General features: G+C 36.3%; 1 protein-coding gene across 1 annotated transcript in view; it reads right to left on the reverse strand.

Annotated features, from left to right (window-relative positions):
* Window positions 1–4,515: 4,515 nt before the first annotated feature.
* Window positions 4,516–19,504, reverse strand: part of LOC124076640 (rap guanine nucleotide exchange factor 6-like) — a 54,305-nt gene continuing 39,316 nt past the window's right edge. Inside the window, 2 exon segments of the mRNA XM_058572337.1 lie at window positions 4,516–5,902; window positions 7,916–7,971. Of these exon segments, the coding sequence (XP_058428320.1) occupies window positions 5,838–5,902; window positions 7,916–7,971 (121 nt within the window). The 3' untranslated portion in view covers window positions 4,516–5,837.

Below are 19,504 nucleotides of genomic sequence, written 5' to 3' on the forward strand. Positions count from 1 at the left end.
TACTACTACCACCCTCTGATGATTTTCATTGTTGTTTTTCACTTCCTATTCATGGAATATTTTTCCAAGGATGTTTTGCAGTGCCAGTATTCTAGCTATAAATTCTTTTAACTTTTATTTATCATGGAAGGTTTTTATTTTATTTTCAAGTCTAAAGCTTAATTTTGCTGGATACAAGATTCTCAATTGGCACCCATTTACTTTCAGAGCTTGATATATATTGTACCAGGATCTTCTAGCTTTCAGGGTTTATGTTGAAAAATCTGCTGTTATCCTAATTGGTTTTCTCCTATATGTAATCTAATTTCTTTCTCTTGTGGCTTTTAAAATTCTCTCTTTATTCTGTATATTGGGCGTTTTCATTATTATGTGCCGTGGTGTGGATCTGATGTGACTTTTTATATTTGACACCCTGTAGCCTTCTTGAATTTGGATTTTCAATTCATTCTTCATGTTTGGAAAGTTTTCTGATATTATTTCATTGAATAGATTGTTCATTCCTTTGATGTGGACCTCTATGCCTTCTTCTATCCCAATAACTCTTAAATTTGGTCTTTTTATGCTATCCAACATTTCTTGACTGTTCTGCTCATGGTTTCTTATCATTATCACTGTGTGGCCTCTGTTCTTTTCAAGATTATATATTTTGCTTTCATTGTCTGATGTCCTATCTTCCAAGTGGTCTATTCTGTTGGTGATACTTTAATTTGAGCTTTCATTTTGGTTTATTGTTTCTGGATTTTTTTTTTGGTTATTGTTGCGGGTTTTTTTTTGTTTTGTTTTGTTTTAGAACCTCTATCTCCCTGTTGAGATGATCTTTTGCTTCCTGTGTTTGTTTATGTAGCTTTTTGTCAAAGTGATCTTTCACTGCCTGTATTTGCTCTCTTATATCTTCCTTGAGTTCACAGAACATTATAACCATGTACACCCTGAATTCCTTATCTGTAATTTCTTCTGATGTGACTGCCAATGATTCTAATGATGTGGTGTCTTGATTTATTTGGGGCATTTTCTTTCTTTTTCTTTTCAAGTTGCTTATGTGTCTTCCTTTTCATCTCTGTGGGTCTGGAGTATTATTGGTTTTACCCTATAGGTTTGTAGTGCTCTTGTAGGGTTACAAGACCTTTCCTTTGTGGGGGTCTTTTCCTTTGTGGGGAAGGACAATGTTAACAGAACCCAATATCAACAATATACCACCTATGAACAACTTGTTGTTATTAAGACGTTTACAGTTTAGTCTCAATGTACAGAAATGTTGGATTCAATTATTATCTAAAATATAATCAGTAGTTTTGTAAAAAGGTTTACTGTTTCTGATGGTGGACAATGAACTGGGAGTGGAGTATAAGATGATATCCTGAGGAAGTAGGATGTGAGGATATAGAGTTAATATACCTTAGGTAGTGTAAAGAAGAAATCTAATGGAGAGGGTTAGTAGCAAAGGAATAGACAGGAAGTAATTTAGGGTAGACAAGTACTTGGGAAGACAGTAGAGTACATAAAACCCACACACATATATATTTAGAAAAATGCACATGTTAAAATAGCAAGTTATGGAAGGGGAAAGAAAAATGAAAGAAGAAAAAGGAAAAGAAAAGGAAAAAAAGAGCAGATACAACAACTCTATATTATTCAGATGACTCAGTCCTCTAAGTCCTATTTCATGCAAAGTTCTTGTTTTCACATATGTTGCAGATGTGAGGGCTGGAGAATAGAGGAGTAGAAGAGGGGAAAATATCTCAAAGGAAGAAACTGAGGTTGTTGCTAGTTTTAGAGATCTGTATCTTTCCTGCTTCTCTTCTCATCCAATAGAAGGTGTTGTCTGTTGTAAGCTGATGTCTCTGCCCTCAGGAGGGTGGAGGTAACCAGGGTGAAAAGATTGGTCCTGGTGCAGTGATTCTGGAAGCAGGGCATAGCACCTGCCAGTCCCTGCAGGGAGACTGCACCTCATGAATCTCTTTTGGGGGGTGACTTCTATGACTTGAGCACCTGGTACTATCTCCGTATCTTGCCTGGAGATTCCCCAGTTCCTGGTCTCTCTGTTAGGCTCCAAACTTTCGTCCTTTCTCCCTTAGCAGTTCTCAATTGAGGAACCTCTCACACAGGGGCTCCCGTGGGAAGCTCCCTGGTCACACTGCACACCTGTGTTGGGCAGCTACTGTGTTGGGTTAACAATGCTGAAGAGGGGGGAAGGTTGGGATTTTGGTACCTGGCTGCTGAAGATCTGATCTGGGAGCTTCCCCCACCTAATATGGTGAGACTGTTGAGCCAAGATGGAGGCAGTCTTCTTTCAGTGCCAGGGTGTCTGGTGAGGTGGGGGAAGCTGGACGATGGCATTGTGCTGTGGGTGGGTAGCAGCTGAGTGACCAGCATGGGAGTAGAGCAAAGTCTTGGAGATCTGCAGATGTGTTCATAGGTGATTCTGTTAAGGTGCTCATGAACCCTGCTTTGGCTAGAACTTTGGGCTTTGGGTCCTGCTCAAATGCTGGGTGTCCTGCTCTAAAACTGAGGTCCAGAACCCTGTGCAGGGTCACAGTGCTGGTGATTTCTGCAGAGAGCAGGTGTGTAGGGGTCTTCTAACACTCTCAGAGATGCAGTATTCTGACTAGGTGAGATCTGGATCACAGAGCGATCCAGGATGTTGCCTCCCTCTAGCCCTCCATCTTCCTCCCTCATAAATAAATAAATATTAGTGGGAAAAAAAGTCTTTCCTAAGCTTTACACCTTGCCACCATGATCCACAATAAATCATGGACTGATTACAGATTTAAAATGGGAAATTTAATTGAAGAAAAGAAAGCATATAAAGAAAGCTAGTCCAAAGGGAAGGGGCAGGGGGCAAGCAGAAATGCTTTTTATTATATCTGGCGAATTTACTGGCTTTTCCTCAAAAGTTTGTGTCTCTGTTACTGCATGTGCTAAATTCCCCTAGAGCCATGCTAGGAACCAGGTGGATGTGGGAGGGATATATATATTTGAGGAGACTGTGTTAAGCTAGTTTTCTTGGAGACCAGGCATTCAGCATCCTGATGTTCTGATCTACCCAGTCGTCAGCCTCTGGTGTCTGGAAGGCTGCAGAGCAGGTGCCCTGGACAAGTTCAGACTTTGAGCCATCACCTGGAGCCTCATCCCAGTGTCCTCATCCTTCATGGAGGTAAACAACTACAGCTTGGAAAGGGCAGCTGTCTTGGAGGGGGTATCTCCAGTAACACAGGGACAGCTGAACTGTCAGAATCTCATTCTTAGCCTGTGGGTGTGTGCTCCAGCTCAGGCAGGGTACTTCCTGGCATACTACAGGGCATGCAACATGGTGGAAAATCTCAAGCCATGACTTTGGGCTGCCTAGGACGCTAGAACCCAGGGACTCCAAAGAAGAGCTTTGCCAGAGCATACCCCCAAAGAGAGTGAGCCCAAACATCACTCTACCCTCTCTAAACTGCAGACTGGCCCCTGGGTCTTGGGGACTCCAGGTGGCCTGCCATGAATGTTGAGTGCAGCAAGGTGGCCTTGGAGGAAGTTAATCTACATGCCACAGATTGTCCTTCCATAAGCTCAGGTAGGTCTTCTCCTTGCACCATGCTCAGTAAGTTTTGTTTTGGCACCATGAGGCTTAAATTTCATCCAGCTCTATCTCTGCTGCTGCTACGCAGCAGCAGCAGCAAGCTGTGATGTCAAGGTGAGACTTTCCTTCCCCCACCAATATTGGGATGTATTGGGCCTGAGGCAACCACTTTTACTTCCCCTCTAGCGCCACCTATAATACTGCATATCCTACACTTCCATCTACTACTGGACAGAAGAGCCAATAGCTGACTAGTAGGTGGTGAGTCTGCCAGGAGCCAATCACTGCTGGCCTAGCTGATTCTATCCAACAAGAGGCCATGCCCCCCATAAACAGTTCTGTTTATGGATGTTGCCTGGCAACGGCTATTTTTCCATGGAGAGATACTAATCTTGCAGCGGCTATACTTTTGGGAGCTTTACAGCGATTTAGTTCAGCTACTCTTTAGTTCAAAGAATCCGAGTTGGAGGCAGAGGAATCCCCCAAGGGGAGCCAGTATCCAATGTCTCACAATGACCTCGGCCTGGAGGAAAATTGAGGAACATTGTTGCCTACCACTTGGAAAATAAGATTTACAAATTTCAGGAGGCTGTCAGAAATGGTGACTTACCTCGAGTGAAATATTTCCTAGCTCGTGGAAGTCACGTTGATGACACGGACAGAAAGAACAGGTATGGGATCTGGGAAGTCAGGGGCTGAAGGACAAGGGGCCAACTGGGGGAAGCAGGGTAATGGGTCTTCACTATTGAAGCTGTGCCCATGGGGGCAGAGCAGGAGGGAGAACGACCCTTCTTTCAACAGGATACTTGACTTTCATACCCCCATGGAGCTTCTGTACCAGGCACCTGCAAACCTTGGAGGTCTAGCACCCAGGCAGACTTAATGAGTTGTAAAACAAAAACAAATCTGTAGCTGGTTTCCCAGGGTCATATAATTCCAAATTGTCAAACTAATTGTTTAACGATTAAGTACATACAGCAGTTTATTGTTAATGTACACACTTTCACAATAGGTCACATACATTGCAGAAAAGTACATAATGAGAAAAAAATATTACTCATAATATAGCAACAAGAGGGCTAAAAAAATTCTTCAAATATAACCCACTACCTGTTGTCTACTGAGGAACCTTTATTAGAACTGTTTGAATTAAGAACATGGCTCCACGTTTGTTGTTGTTCTTTTGTTTTTTAACCTTAATTCACACTAGTACATTTAGGAGGAACACTTTCACTCCTCACTAGATATTATTTGTTTCTCACATGCTTAACTCACTAGTTCATCAAATTCTAAAGGATAACTTGATGTCATCTTCATTAGCCAACCAACTTCATAACAAGGCTTGTTGAATAGCCCTGAATTTTTTGCAAATATTCCATTCAGTTAAGTTACTTTTCAAGAGAGCAGACAATAGAGTTCACTGGCAGCTTTCCCACTTTCCAAGCATCAAACACATGTTGCTTTTCTAATTTTGTACACTTCAGGCAGATTACACTTAAAAAAAAAAAAAATGTGCCCAAAGCTTTCTGCACAAAATTGTTGATTCCCCTGTTCCAATATACTTTCTGTAGTTATCTCTTAGTGTTTATTTGTTTATTTAAACAGAGAGAGCAGAGCATTGGTCCACAGGATCAGGCAGTGCAGGCCTTCAGTCAGAAGAACAAGAAAGCAGCAAACAGAAGGTTCCCAGGCTGCACAAGCTGCCTGCTTCTCCCCTAATGTCCCTTGCTCTGCCTTGTTCTCAAGGGACAAAGGCTATCCATAGTAGGTCTGTGCCCTGGTGACAGTGTTTGTGAAAAGGAATATTCATTGTCTGCAATGTGTGAGCTCTTTCTATGGTTACCAATTTCACAAAAATTTTAAAGTAAAAAATTAATTAAAATATCAGGGTTATAACATTTTTGAGTCCCACCTGCATGCAGTATTTAAGATCATGACACACTACAAAAATGTTTATGTAGTAGACAAAGTCTTGCCAATCTGGGTATCAAAATACATTGTAAACTTTTATGAATTACTTCTTTGCCAACAGCCAAAATATAAGTGAGTACATCAGGATAAAATACAAAACATGAAAATAACTGAAAGTATATTTAGTATACTAGAATAGGTGGGTAGAAACATATACTTTCTAAATGTTGCACAGAACTTACCATCAAATCATTTATTTGAGGAGTGAGTCTTAAGTAGCTGAACCTTAAGCTGCAGAGTAAGTACAACTTCTCTGCATCCTCAAAATTTTGTAGCTCTGAAATATATTTCATTTCTTGTTAAATTAAATTCCTTCTCTTACCAGAAGCACAAATATTTTTTTCCTATGTTCATATGTTTCTTGAGCATCTGGAAAAAGAGTACTTTGTCAAATATAAGTCATTTTGGCTTTAGCAAACTCAAGGCCATGCATTCAATCCGCAGCACCAGAATTAAATAAATAAATAAATAAAAGATTTTTAAAAGAGGTAGGAAAAAAAGGAAGTCTTCTTTTCAGTTCTTTCTTTCTTAGGAAAGTTCTTGCCAATATAAAATGTATAAAGAGGCATTTGTGTTTTCTTCTAGTACATTTCTATGTAGAAGCAAAGGGGAACTTTTCATCTGTGCTTACAGATATTATTACATTTCTTATAGATATGTTTTAATACATACATGCAATTATAGGTTACTAATTCTGTTTTAGTGGCATGCTGATAAGAAAGAGAACAAGTAATAAAGATTATTACTACTGCCAAATTATTGCTTTCCTTCATAATTTTTGCTTTAAAAAACTGAACTCAAGTATACTTATCTGTTCTTTTATTTTATTCATTTATACCCATACTCTGAATACCTGGATGTAATTGACATAATGACTCTTAAGACTCTTCCTTAAAAGCTTTATGTTTGATTGATCAGAAATTTAAAACTTCAGAGATAGGACTCAATTTCAAGTAAAACTTTTCCTCTTCCATTTCAAACAGAAGCACTCTGGTGGTAGGAAATTATAAACTGCCCATTTTAAAAGTTAAGACAGTGTTAAAAACTGAACATTGGAAATACCTGATTTATGTATATCCTGTAAATCTAAATATTGAATAGATTGAGCCATGCTAATTCATTTGAGTCCTACATTTCCTTTAGCTTTAAATTACTTTAAAAAAAGAAAAGCAAGGATTACTATGGTTTTAATTTGGTCTTTTATTATTGTTTTATCATTCATCTCTCCTTACCTATAGTATTTTTAACAACTAAAATTAATTTAAATGCCACTCATATGACTATAACCACTGTAGACCTCTTGTGTGTATCACATTTCACTTAAGGTAAGATGCTGTGTGATGGTCCTTTATTTCATGTATGAATAAGAAAATTGAATGCTGCCATTATACATATAGTGGCTTTCCAATGTCAGTGATGTCAAAATGATAGAAAAAAAGAGCATCTAAGAGTCATTGAAATACATAGTCCCTACAAGATATTTGTTAAATCACTATAATAGTACTTCTTCATTAAGTGAAATACTCTGTTGATTTGTAGTAATGGTAATAATTACAATAGCCAACAATTATTGAGCTGTTGATTGTGCTAGAAACTGTTCAAACATTTTACATAGATTTTAATTTTAAGCATCACGCTATCATCCCAGTAGGTAACTACTAATTTTAATCAGTATTTTATTGGAGATAAAATTGATGGATAGGGGAACTAAATAGCATGTCACAAAGGTTAAAGTAGAATTCAAGCAAATGTTGAGCTAAATTCAAGGTCTATGCTCTTTCTAGGCAAGTAGGACACTCTGGGATGAAATATAGCTCCATGATAGAGACTTTATCTAGGAGGCTCCAGGTCCTGGTTTCTATGCCAGCACCAAATAAATAAATAAATAAATAATAAAAGATCAATGGGACCAGACCCAGTAGCTCATGCCTATATTTCTAGATACTTGGGAGAATGAAGCAGAAGCATTGCAAGTTCAATGATTGCCTGGGCAACTTATGGAGACTCTGCCTCAAAATTTTAAAAAAAAATCATAATAATAAAAATGGGCTTAGGATATTGCTCCCGGATTGAGTGCTCCTGGCTTCAGTCCCTAGCAGTATCCAAAAAAGACAAAAGAAAAAATCAACAGAATAGGCTGCTCATTTATTAACTTAGTGTGTACTAACAGCTAGTAAATATTGTTCTTTCTTTAGAAAATAGTAGAGGACTTGCATACTATTTAATGTTGATAATTGAATAAATAATCATGTATTTTGAGAGGATGCTTTATGAACTTCTAACAAAGCCTCTTGCCTTCATAGTACTGCTCTACATTATGCCTGTGCCTTTGGCCACCCAGAATTGGTGGCTTTTTTAGTGAAGAAAAAATGTAATGTTTACCTCTGTGACTGTGATGGCAACACACCATTGATGAAGGTAGATGTAGCCAAGGATATCTGCAGAAAAAAAAATGATAGAAATGCTTAGAAGAAAAATTGATTAATTATATTTAATATGATTAATTAGTAAAACATACGAAATGTTTTTCTTGGATTGTCAAAATTTACAGTTTATTTCTTGGTATAAACCCAACAAGCCCTACAATACCTGGAAGAGAAATGTGCAACTATCCTTCTAGAAAATGGTGCTGATCCAAATGCTCACAACAACCAAAATGAAACTCCTCTTCACTTTGCTCTTTCTCTGAAGAAAACATCACTAGCAGAAAAACTGCTTTCACTCAATGCAAATATAGAAGCCAGAACTATGGTATACACCAAAGATGATTATTTCCAAAATATTTAAAATATGTTTGTTTTAAGTGTGACATTTTTCAACAAATGTGGATTTTTAAGCAGGGTTTTATTGATCAGAATAGTAATAGTTGTTGAAATTTCTGTCCATCTTCTTCATCATTTTTATCTCATGAATTTATTTAATTTACATCTAAGCATTGTGTCCATATTTAAAATTAAGATGACTGATGCAGAAATCTGGAATCCAAGCTTCTTTTAAGAACCAAATGAGGTCCCCTTTGAGCCATGTTACTGTGTGGTGGGTGGACAGAGAGTGCCTCCTAATAGCATAGATGAGTGTTCTCTAGTTTGCGGCTGGCAAAATGTAGCATTCGCTCAGATGATCTATTTTCCTCAATAAATAAATATACAACTCTTGTATTATAGTATATTTTTATAAAGAATTCATACTTTTCTTGGTATTTTTATCAATTAAAAATAATTTGGATTGTATAACAAACTATAAAAATCTTTGAAATGGGATTAAATTTTAGAATTTAGAAATGGGCAATTTTCTTTCTTTTAAAATCATTATTATAGTTTTATAATTATACATGGTACTTTGTTTACTTTGACAAACTTATGTGCATGGGCCCCGATTTTCCTCTCTTTTGTTCCTCCTTGGATTCTTGTTGATAGTTCAGGGGATTTATCTCCTCACTTCTTTGGGTTAAAGTAATGTCAGGGAATGTTTAGTTCAGCAGTACATTTTTTAACCTGTGAATTCTTAGTGTCCCTGTGGCTTCTCAACACATCACAGAATAGGGTTCAAAGAAACAGTAGTGATAACTGTTCCAAATAATATACCACAGAGTTAACATTAATACCTAGATCCTGCTCTGATGTCTCAACATTAATGTAGCCATAAAGAGGAGTAGTGAATTTAGCAATTGTCAAATTATAAAAAATATCCATGAACTAGCTGTGGCTTTAAAGCCAATAGCAGGTGTCAGTCATATAACCTACAATACTAATGATTGTATTAGCATTAAAGGTGGGGGGGGGCAGGAGCTACAATGTTAAAAATGCAATTAAGTAGAAAAAAAGAAATGTCTTACAAAGTTAGTTAAGATTTATAAGAAAGTGAAAAGAGAGAGTGCAGAAGATATTTGGCAGTAATGTTTAGAAGAAGATAAGGAAAATTGAAGAACAAAGGTATTGGGAGAGAGGGAGTGAGAACAATAGAATTTGGTTGTTACCAGAAGATAAGACAGAATGAGAGGGCTGGGATGGTTATGCAGTCCTGAAGCACTTGCCTAGCACATATGAGGCACTGCATTTGATCCACAGCACCACATAAAAAAATAAATAAATAAAATGAAAGTATTATGTCCATCTACAACGAAAAATTATGTACTAAAATTATGTATAACTTTTAGTTATGTACTGATAGAGCAAAGGAAGTGGGTGGAAAAATTTTCCCTATTTGCAGAGGATATATGAGCTTATGGTATAAAATGTGTCAGTTTTCAATGTGTAATTCTCTATTTTTTAAATCTAATGTATTTCAACCTGAAAAAAGCTCAGTAGCCAAAGGAAGGTAAAATTTTCCCTATTTGCAGAGGATATATGAGCTTATGGTATAAAATGTGTCAGTTTTCAATGTGTAATTCTCTATTTTTTAAATCTAATGTATTTCAAACTGGAAAATTGGGTGTCACCTTAGTTATTAGGAAATCTTTATGCAACTCATTATTGATATTCTTTTTGCCAGGATATGTCTCTGAGTCCTCCTCAGAAATGCACTGGTCTTTTATCTGATGATGCATATCAAAGAGCAGACTGGGGTATAACTAGACATATAGAAGGTAAGAACCATGTACTGTAAAATAACATTGGCTATGATCTTCATTTAAAATATGGACACTAATAGATTCAATTAGTTGAAGAAATGAACTTAATAAGTATGTAGTAAGAAAAAAAGTGAAATGGTAATACGTAGTATATGTTATTAAGTTTTTGCAACAGATTAAATATAAAGTGTCTCTAGTGGAGTTGAATTCCATTTCGAGACCTGTTTAGATCAGAGGATAGTTTGGAAATAAAGAAGGGGTGGGGAGAAGAGAGCATGAAGAATAAGAAAGTTGAAGATCACAGACAACAACAAAAAAGAAAACGAAAAAGAAGTAAGTGCACATTGTGAAGGTAGGTAAATTCAGATTAAACATTAGAAAGTAGAAGAGCAGAGCATTAGAAAAATTTGTGAGTTTTTAGTACCAAAACTGTTTTGAGAGATACAGTAAAATTTTCCAACAGCTGTTTTCTTAATCAATATTGGAAAGTAATGAAGGAATGAATGCCAGATCATTAAGAGCTACATTTGGTTTGCCATAAGTAAATGTATGCCATAGTTACTTCCTAGGAAAGTAATTATGGTAAAGAATAATATACTCTGGAAATACAAAGGGTGGGATATATCATGAAATGATCAGCAAAGTATAACCTGATAAGATGTTCATTGGAAAGATTATGAATGCTAATACACCTACAATTTGGGGAACAAAATAGGAGGATTTCAAAGAGGCAAGTTAAGTTAGAGGAATTGGTAGAAGATTAATTACACCCAAGAATGCTCAAATTCTAGCAAATCATATGTTGGGGACCATATTCAAAATGCACATTCTCACTCAACAGGTCTTTGCTTACATTTCTAAAACATTTAAAGATGGTTCCAATGTTCTTTACCCACACACTACATTCTGAGTTGCAAGGGAATGACCTATCCTTTAGGAAGTCTAAAATGAAGAGCCACTGCATGTTAGTTCAGATATAACAAGATACAGTGAAAGCATAAATGTAGTTATTATTCCCAGCATGTCTCTGGGCAAAGGAAAAGGAAAAAAAGAGGAAGTTATAACAATTATATTTCCATCCGTGTATGGGGACACACCTATAATCCCAATGAATCCAGAAGCTGATGCAGGAGGATTGCAAGTTGAAGGCCAGCCTCAGCAAATTAGTGAAGCCATAGCAATTTAGCAAGAACTTGTCTCAAAAATAGATAAATAAATAGTGCTAAGGATGAGGCTTAGTCATATAGCACTGCTGGGTTAAATCTTGATATGTATATTTTAAGATACAGTTGCTGAATGGGAAAGAAATAGTAGTAGGAATAATACAAACCAAGAATGTAAAAGGAAATGACTCAAGACCAAACTCTAGAAAATTCTTTTTGAAAATCTAAAGGGAAGGGGAAATAAGCTAGGTAACTTTGACTGTAATGAAAAGGAAACTGAGAGAATGCATTTCAGCTGCCCCAGCTTTTTAAACTTTGTTCATTTTATTAAACTTCATTCTACACAGGATACTGAAACTTTTCTATTCTCTGTATTTTTGGAAACATTCCCTTCATTCATGCCTGCATGAACTTCACACTACACTGTTGCCTTCTCGTTAATTTAATTTCACATTACCAGTCATTAATGCTAAGGTTAAAGCTTCCATTATCCCTTGAAATCATCTCTATTCATGCACAGACCCTTCATGTCTACCTGCCCACAGCATTGAGATTGGTCTAGTTAGATATACGACCTTCTTTAGAATGTGGATGTCCAACCATCCTAAATTTCTTGGGAATCTACTATGATAAAAATTCTGCTCAACTGTGTATCTTTATCCCTTCCCCTGCCTGTGCTGTCCTCTGTCATTACTCCTCACCCATCCCTATGTGGTCATACAAATACTGACCCATTTAAACCTTCTATATTCTTACCATTTCCTGCCTCTGGTTGATAATCTCACTCCTTAAGTCTCTCTTCAACCCAACCTCCAGAAAAGCCACCTTTTTCTTCCACTACTTCTTACCAAGAACTTATTAGTTATGAGTTCAAATAGATAAGACTGTTGACACCAAGGTGATATAAAAACATCCCCAATAATCTAGGAGCAAATGGATTAGATTTATATAGGTAATTGCACAGGTCAATTTGTATGTCCTAAGTAGAATAGTTGTTGGATTGCTAAGGTAGCCCCAAGGCAGGGGAAAACACTTTGTATCAGGAAGAATAGCCATAGTCCTAAAGGACTGAACAAATAGATTAACTTCTAAAAGAAGAAAATCCAATTTGTCAGAATAGTGGAAAAAACATTTTAGATATAAAGGTATTCATTGGCAAAGGTGTGAAAAGTATCAGTCATTAAGAAAACAATATTGATGAAGAGTGGTTGTTGAAAAGTTATTATTATGAGGAGAAAATAGCAAACTGTGAATTTTGATATTTTGCTGCTTTTTAAAGTATTTCTGGGAACTTTTAATTTATCTGGAGTTGATAATTCTTTGAGTTATGCATTAAACCTGTTGACATCTAGTTTTTCCCGGATTAGTTTTGAAGTTTTGGTTTAATAAAAGCATTCCAAAAAGTAGTAAATATTTGCTGGATACAGTTGGTTCCACCTAAATACAGCTTCTTAGGAGGCTGAGTTGGGTGAATGGCATGATTCAGGACACCCTGAACACTTTAGAGTGACCCAATCTCCAAGTACAATAGGTGTGGGTATACCACTCATTGATAGAGTGATTGCCAAGGTGGTAAAACTCCCTGAATAAAACTACAAGATATGAACACACACACACACACACACACACACACAACAAAGTAGTTTAAAAAATAATTGATCATCTAAAATAAAACTTATTAATTTTTAATTTGATAGACTGTCAGACTTTCTAGGAGTCCTAAGTAACTTAAGTAAACCTGTCCATGTTTCAGAAGTTAAACTGTTAGATGTAGCATCAGAGGAAGAGGAAGAAAGCCTTTTTGGCACTGAAAATAATCCGCCACAGGTATGTAAACATGTGAATTTGAATTCTTGATTTCATCCTGTTTTTCTTGCATTCAGAATGTAAATTAGGTCAAATGAAATGACCTTTTGGAAAACTCTTTAGAAATCTAAACATCATAAATTAATATTTAGGTCTAGTACAATCTAATTGGGCATGAATCTGAAAATAACATTGGAAATCATGGCAACCTATAAATGAATTTTATCCTAGTAATTGAGTCAACTTTTTCTGAATATTGTTTGTGTTTTCATTTGTATAACCTTATTACATGATGAAAACATTAACTATGAGACTTATGAATAACTAGTTGAAATTATGAACATATGTAACTGTGTTTGCCACTGATATAATTAATATTAAAGAACAGTTGTAAAAAATTCCCTATAGCTCAAAATTTTAATTTCACATTACCAGTCATTAATGCTAAGGTTAAAGCTTCCATTATCCCTTGAAATCATTGTCTATGTTGAGGCAGACAATAGGCCTTTTGATCAAATAGAAACCTTCTAGAAAGGGACCTTTGTGTACAAACAGTAATTTTCCAGTTTATTTTCTTTTCATGTAGGATATTAATAAATATTACTAAGCATTTTATCCTAACACTTTAGTGGATGTTAGAAAAAAGAGTCCTTGGATGCATCAGGGAATTATGAAATTTTGGAGATGTCTTATTACCTTGTTTTCTCATGTAGTCTGTTAATAGACTGAAGTTTTGCATGCATTTAGATGGATTTCTCTTCCACTTTTATGTGTGGGTCCTTTTGTTGTATTGCTTTCTCTGTGTAATGTGCCTGGGCAATGGTTAGGTCTCAGTGTCAAATCCCCACTGAACTTGACCAACATGCAAGTTCATGGTCCACTTCTTTTTTCCACTTACTAATTGGTTTGGTGAAATTCTTCTGAGTCCACTACAGGGGATCTTCTTATCTTTCACTCATCAAGTTTTCCCTGGCACAGCTGTAGACTTTTTCTTTTTTTTTTTTTGCATACCTACAAATATTTATTGGTCAGTCACATCCTGGGATAATAGTAGAAGAAAGTTTTCTAAGTAAATATTAAATCATTAAAAACAAAAAGAACCTCAGAATATAAAGCTGAATAGAGAAATGTCAATGTTCATAAATATAGCAGCAAATCTTATATAAAAATAAATACACTCATTACCATTATCCCAGATTCAATCTAATACACCATCTGTATGCAGAAATTTGCTGCTTCTGCATCATTGCTTATTCATTCAGCTTAATCAGATTGATGCTTCTGCCACAAAATATTAATCTGAAGCCCACTGTAAAAACATACATCACTTTTTACAGGAGGGTAGATTGACTTTTTTTTTCTTTTATGTTTTTTTTTTAATTTTTTTTATTGGTTGTTCAAAACATTATAAAGCTCTTGACATATCATATTTCATACATTAGATTCCAGTTGGTTATGAACTCCCAATTTTACCCCAAATACAGATTGCAGAATCACATCGGTTACACATCCACATTTTTACATAATGCCCTATTAGTAACTGTTGTATTCTGCTACCTTTCCTATCCTCTACCATCCCCCCTCCCTCCCCTCCCATCTTCTCTCTCTACCCCATCCACTGTAATTCATATCTCTCCTTGTTTATTTTCCCATTCCCCTCACAACCTCTTGTATGTAATTTTGTATAACAATGAGGGTCTCCCTCCATTACCATGCAATTTCCCTTTTCTCTCCCTTTCCATCCCACCTCATGTATCTGTTTAATGTTAAACTTTTCTTCCTGCTCTTCCTCCCTGCTCTGTTCTTAGTTGCTCTCATTATATCAAAGAAGACATTTGGTATTTGTTTTTTAGGGATTGGCTAGCTTCACTAAGCATAATCTGCTCTAGTGCCATCCATTTCCCTGCAAATTCTATGATTTTGTCATTTTTTAGTGCTGCGTAATACTCCATGGTGTATAAATGCCACATTTTTTTTATCCATTCATCTATTGAAGGGCATCTGGGTTGGTTCCACAGTCTAGCAATTGTGAATTGTGCTGCTATGAACATCGATGTAGCAGTATCTCTGTAGTACGCTCTTTTAAGGTCTTCTGGGAAAAGTCCAAGAAGGGCAATAGCTGGGTCAAATGGTGGTTCCATTCCCAGCTTTCCCAGGAGTCTCCATACTGTTTTCCAGATTGGCCGCACCAGTTTGCAGTCCCACCAGCAATGTACAAGAGTACCCTTTTCCCCACATCCTCTCCAGCACTTGTTGTTGTTTGACTTCATAATGGCTGCCAATCTTACTGGAGTGAGATGGTATCTTAGGGTGGTTTTGATTTGCATTTCTCTGACTGCTAGAGATGGTGAGCATTTTTTCATGTACTTGTTGACTGATTGTATGTCCTCCTCTGAGAAGTGTCTGTTCAGGTCTTTGGCCCATTTGTTGATTGGGTTATTTGTTTTCTTATTGTTTAATTTTTTGAGTTCTTTGTATACTCTGGATATTAGGGCTCTATCTGAAGTGTGAGGAGTAAAAATTTGTTCCCATGATGTAGGCTCCCTATTTACCTCTTTTATTGTTTCTCTTGCTGAGAGAAAACTTTTCAGTTTAAGTAAGTCCCATTTGTTGATTTTTGTTATCAACTTTTGTGCTATGGGTGTCCTATTAAGGAATTTGGAGCCCGCCCCTACAATATGTAGATCGGAGCCAACTTTTTCCTCTATCAGACGCAGAGTCTCTGATTTGATATCTAGCTCTTTGATCCACTTTGAGTTAACTTTTGTGCATGGCGAGAGGAGGGGATTCAGTTTCATTTTGTTGCATATGGATTTCCAGTTTTCCCAGCACCATTTGTTGAAGATGCTATCCTCCCTCCATTGCATGCTTTTAGCTCCTTTATCAAATATAAGATAGTTGTAGCTTTGTGGATTAGTCTCTGTGTCCTCTATTCTGTACCATTGGTCCACCATCCTGTTTTGGTACCAGTACCATGCTGTTTTTGTTACTATTGCTCTGTAGTATAGTTTGAAGTCTGGTATCGCTATACCGCCTGATTCGCACTTCCTGCTTAGAATTGCTTTTGCTATTCTGGGTCTTTTATTTTTCCATATGAATTTCATGATTGCTTTATCCATTTCTACAAGAAATGCCGTTGGGATTTTGATTGGCATTGCATTAAACCTATAGAGAACTTTTGGTAATATCGCCATTTTGATGATGTTAGTTCTGCCTATCCATGAACAGGGTATATTTTTCCATCTTCTAAGATCTTCTTCTACTTCTCTTTTTAGGGTTTTGTAGTTTTCATTATATAAATCTTTCACCTCTTTTGTTAGGTTGATTCCCAAGTATTTTATTTTTTTTGAGGATATCGTGAATGGAGTGTTTTTCCTCATTTCCGTTTCAGAAGTTTTGTCGCTGATATACAGAAATGCCTTTGATTTATGCGTGTTGATTTTATATCCTGCCACTTTGCTGAATTCATTTATTAGTTCTAGTAGTTTTTTTGTAGACCCTTTTGGGTCTTCTAGGTATAGAATCATGTCATCTGCAAATAGTGATAATTTAAGTTCTTCCTTTCCTATTTTGATGCCTTTAATTTCTTTCGTCTGTCTAATTGCTCTGGCCAGTGTTTCGAGAACTATATTGAATAGAAGTGGTGATAGAGGGCATCCCTGTCTTGTTCCAGATTTTAGGGGGAATGCCTTCAATTTTTCTCCATTGAGAATATCCGATTCGCCAGAATTTTATTGAGGATTTTTGCATCTATGTTCATCAGAGATATTGGTCTGTAGTTTTCTTTCTTTGAGGTGTCTTTGTCTGGTTTCGGAATCAGGGTGATGTTGGCCTCATAGAATGAATTTGGCAGAGCTCCTTCTTTTTCTATTTCCTGAAATAACTTGAAAAGTATTGGTATTAATTCTTCCTTAAAGGTTTTGTAAAACTCCGCTGTATACCCATCCGGTCCTGGGCTTTTCTTGGTTGGAAGTCTTTTGATTGCTTCTTCTATTTCATCTATTGTTATTGGTCTGTTTAAGTTGTGAGTATCCTCCTGACTCAGTCTGGGCAAATCATATGACTTAAGGAATTTATCAATGTCTTCACTATCTTCTATTTTATTGGAATATAGGTTTTCAAAATAATTTCTAATTGTCTTCTGTATTTCTGTAGTGTCTGTTGTGATATTGCCTTTTTCATCCCGTATGTTAGTGATTTGAGTTCTCTCTCTTCTTCTCTTCGTTAGCATGGCTAAGGGTCTGTCGATCTTATTTATTTTTTCAAAGAACCAACTTTTAGTTTTGTTAATTTTTTCAATAGTTTCTTTTGTTTCAATTTCATTGATTTCCGCTCTGATTTTAATTATTTCTTGCCTTCTGCTACATTTGCTGTTGTTTTGCTCTTCCTTTTCTAGGGCTTTGAGATGAAGTGTGAGCTCATTTATTTGTTGGTTTTTCCTTTTTTTGAGGAATGACCTCCAAGCGATGAATTTCCCTCTTAAAACTGCTTTCATTGTGTCCCATAGATTCCGATATGTTGTGTCTGTATTTTCATTTATCTCTAAGAATTTTTTGATTTCTTCCTTTATGTCTTCTGTAACCCATTGATCATTCAGTAACATATTGTTCATTTTCCATGTGATGTAGGATTTTTCCTTCCGTCTTTTATCATTGATTTCCAGTTTCATTCCATTATGATCAGATAAAATGCATGGTATTATCTCCACCCCTGTATATTTACTGAGGGTTGCCCTATGGCATAATATATGGTCTATTTTTGAGGAGGATCCATGTGCTGCTGAGAAAAAAGTATATCTACTTGATGATGGTTGATATATTCTATATATGTCAGTTAAGTCTAGGTTGTTGATTGTGATATTGAGTTCTATAGTTTCTTTATTCAGCTTTTGTTTGGAGGATCTGTCCAATTGTGAGAGAGGTGTGTTGAAGTCACCCATAATTATTGTGTTGTGGTCTATTTGATTCTTGAACTTGAGGAGAATTTGTTTTATGAACGTCGCAGCACCATTATTTGGTGCATAAATATTGATAATTGTTATGTCTTGTTGGTGAATGGTTCCTTTTAACAGTATATAATGTCCTTCCTTATCCCTTTTGATTAATTTAGTCTTGAAGTCAATTTTATTCGATATGAGGATGGCCACCCCTGCTTGCTTACGAGGACTGTGTGCATGGTATATTTTTTCCCAACCTTTCACCTTCAGCCTGTGTATGTCTTTTCCAATCAGATGTGTCTCCTGGAGGCAGCATATTGTTGGATTTGTTTTTTTAATCCATGTTACCAGCCTATGTCACTTTATTGGAGAGTTTAAGCCATTAATGTTTAGAGTTACTATTGATATATGGTTTGTACTTCCAGCCATGTTTGATTATTTATCTTCTTTTTTTTTTTTTTTTATTTAGTTTGTTTCTCCATGGTTAGCTTTCCTCCCGCCCTCTGTCTTTATAGAGGCACTTCCCACTGATTGTTTTGGTTATTGTTTTTCATTTCTTCCTCGTGTAGTGTTTTGCTCAAGATGCTTTGCAATGCTGGTTTTCTGGCTGCAAATTCTTTTAGCTTTTGTTTATCATGAAAGATTTTTATTTCGTTATCGTACCTGAAGCTTAATTTTGCTGGATACAGAATTCTTGGTTGGCATCCATTGTCTTTCAGTGTTTGAAATACGTTGTTCCAGGATCTTCTCGCTTTCAGCGTCTGTGATGAAAAATCCGTTGTTAACCTTATTGGTTTACCCCTGAATGTAATCTGCCTCCTTTCTCTTGTAGCTTTTAGTATTTTCTCTTTGTTCTGTATATTGGATATCTTCATAACAATGTGTCTTGGCGTTGGTCTACTGTGATTTTGTGTGCTCGGTGTCCTGTATGCATCTACAATTTGTATATCCGTTTCCTTTTTTATTTCTGGAAAGTTTTCTGTAATTATTTCTTTCAGCAGGTTACTCATTCCCTTGGTTTGAATCTCTGTACCTTCTTCTATCCCGATGACTCGTAGGTTTGGTTTCTTTATGTTATCCCATATCTCTTGGATGTTTTTCTCGTGGTTTTTAGCCAGCCTTTCTGAGTTGGCTAGGCTCTTTTCAAGATGATATATTTTGTCTTCATTATCTGATGTTCTGGCTTCTACTTGCTCCACTCTGTTAGTGATACTCTCAATTGAGTTTTTAATTTGGTTTATCATTTCCTTCATTTCTAGAATTATTGTTTGGTTTTTTTTTAATAATCTCAATCTCCTGATAAAGATGCTTAACTTCTTCTTTTATCTGTCTATGTAATTCATTTTCAAAGTGTTCTTTCACTGTTTGGATTTGCTGTCTTGTATCTTCTTTAAGGTTCCATTCCATCTGTCTAAGGTATTCCTTGAGTTCTTTATATGACCATTTTTCTGCTGACTCTAGGTCCTCCTGAATATTTAGGCTGTCCTTCATTGTTT

The sequence above is a fragment of the Marmota monax genome, unplaced genomic scaffold (genome assembly GCF_021218885.2).
Source record: "Marmota monax isolate L192 unplaced genomic scaffold, Marmota_monax_Labrador192_F-V1.1 WCK01_AAM20220418_F8-fsc00553, whole genome shotgun sequence".
Classification (NCBI taxonomy): domain Eukaryota; kingdom Metazoa; phylum Chordata; class Mammalia; order Rodentia; family Sciuridae; genus Marmota; species Marmota monax.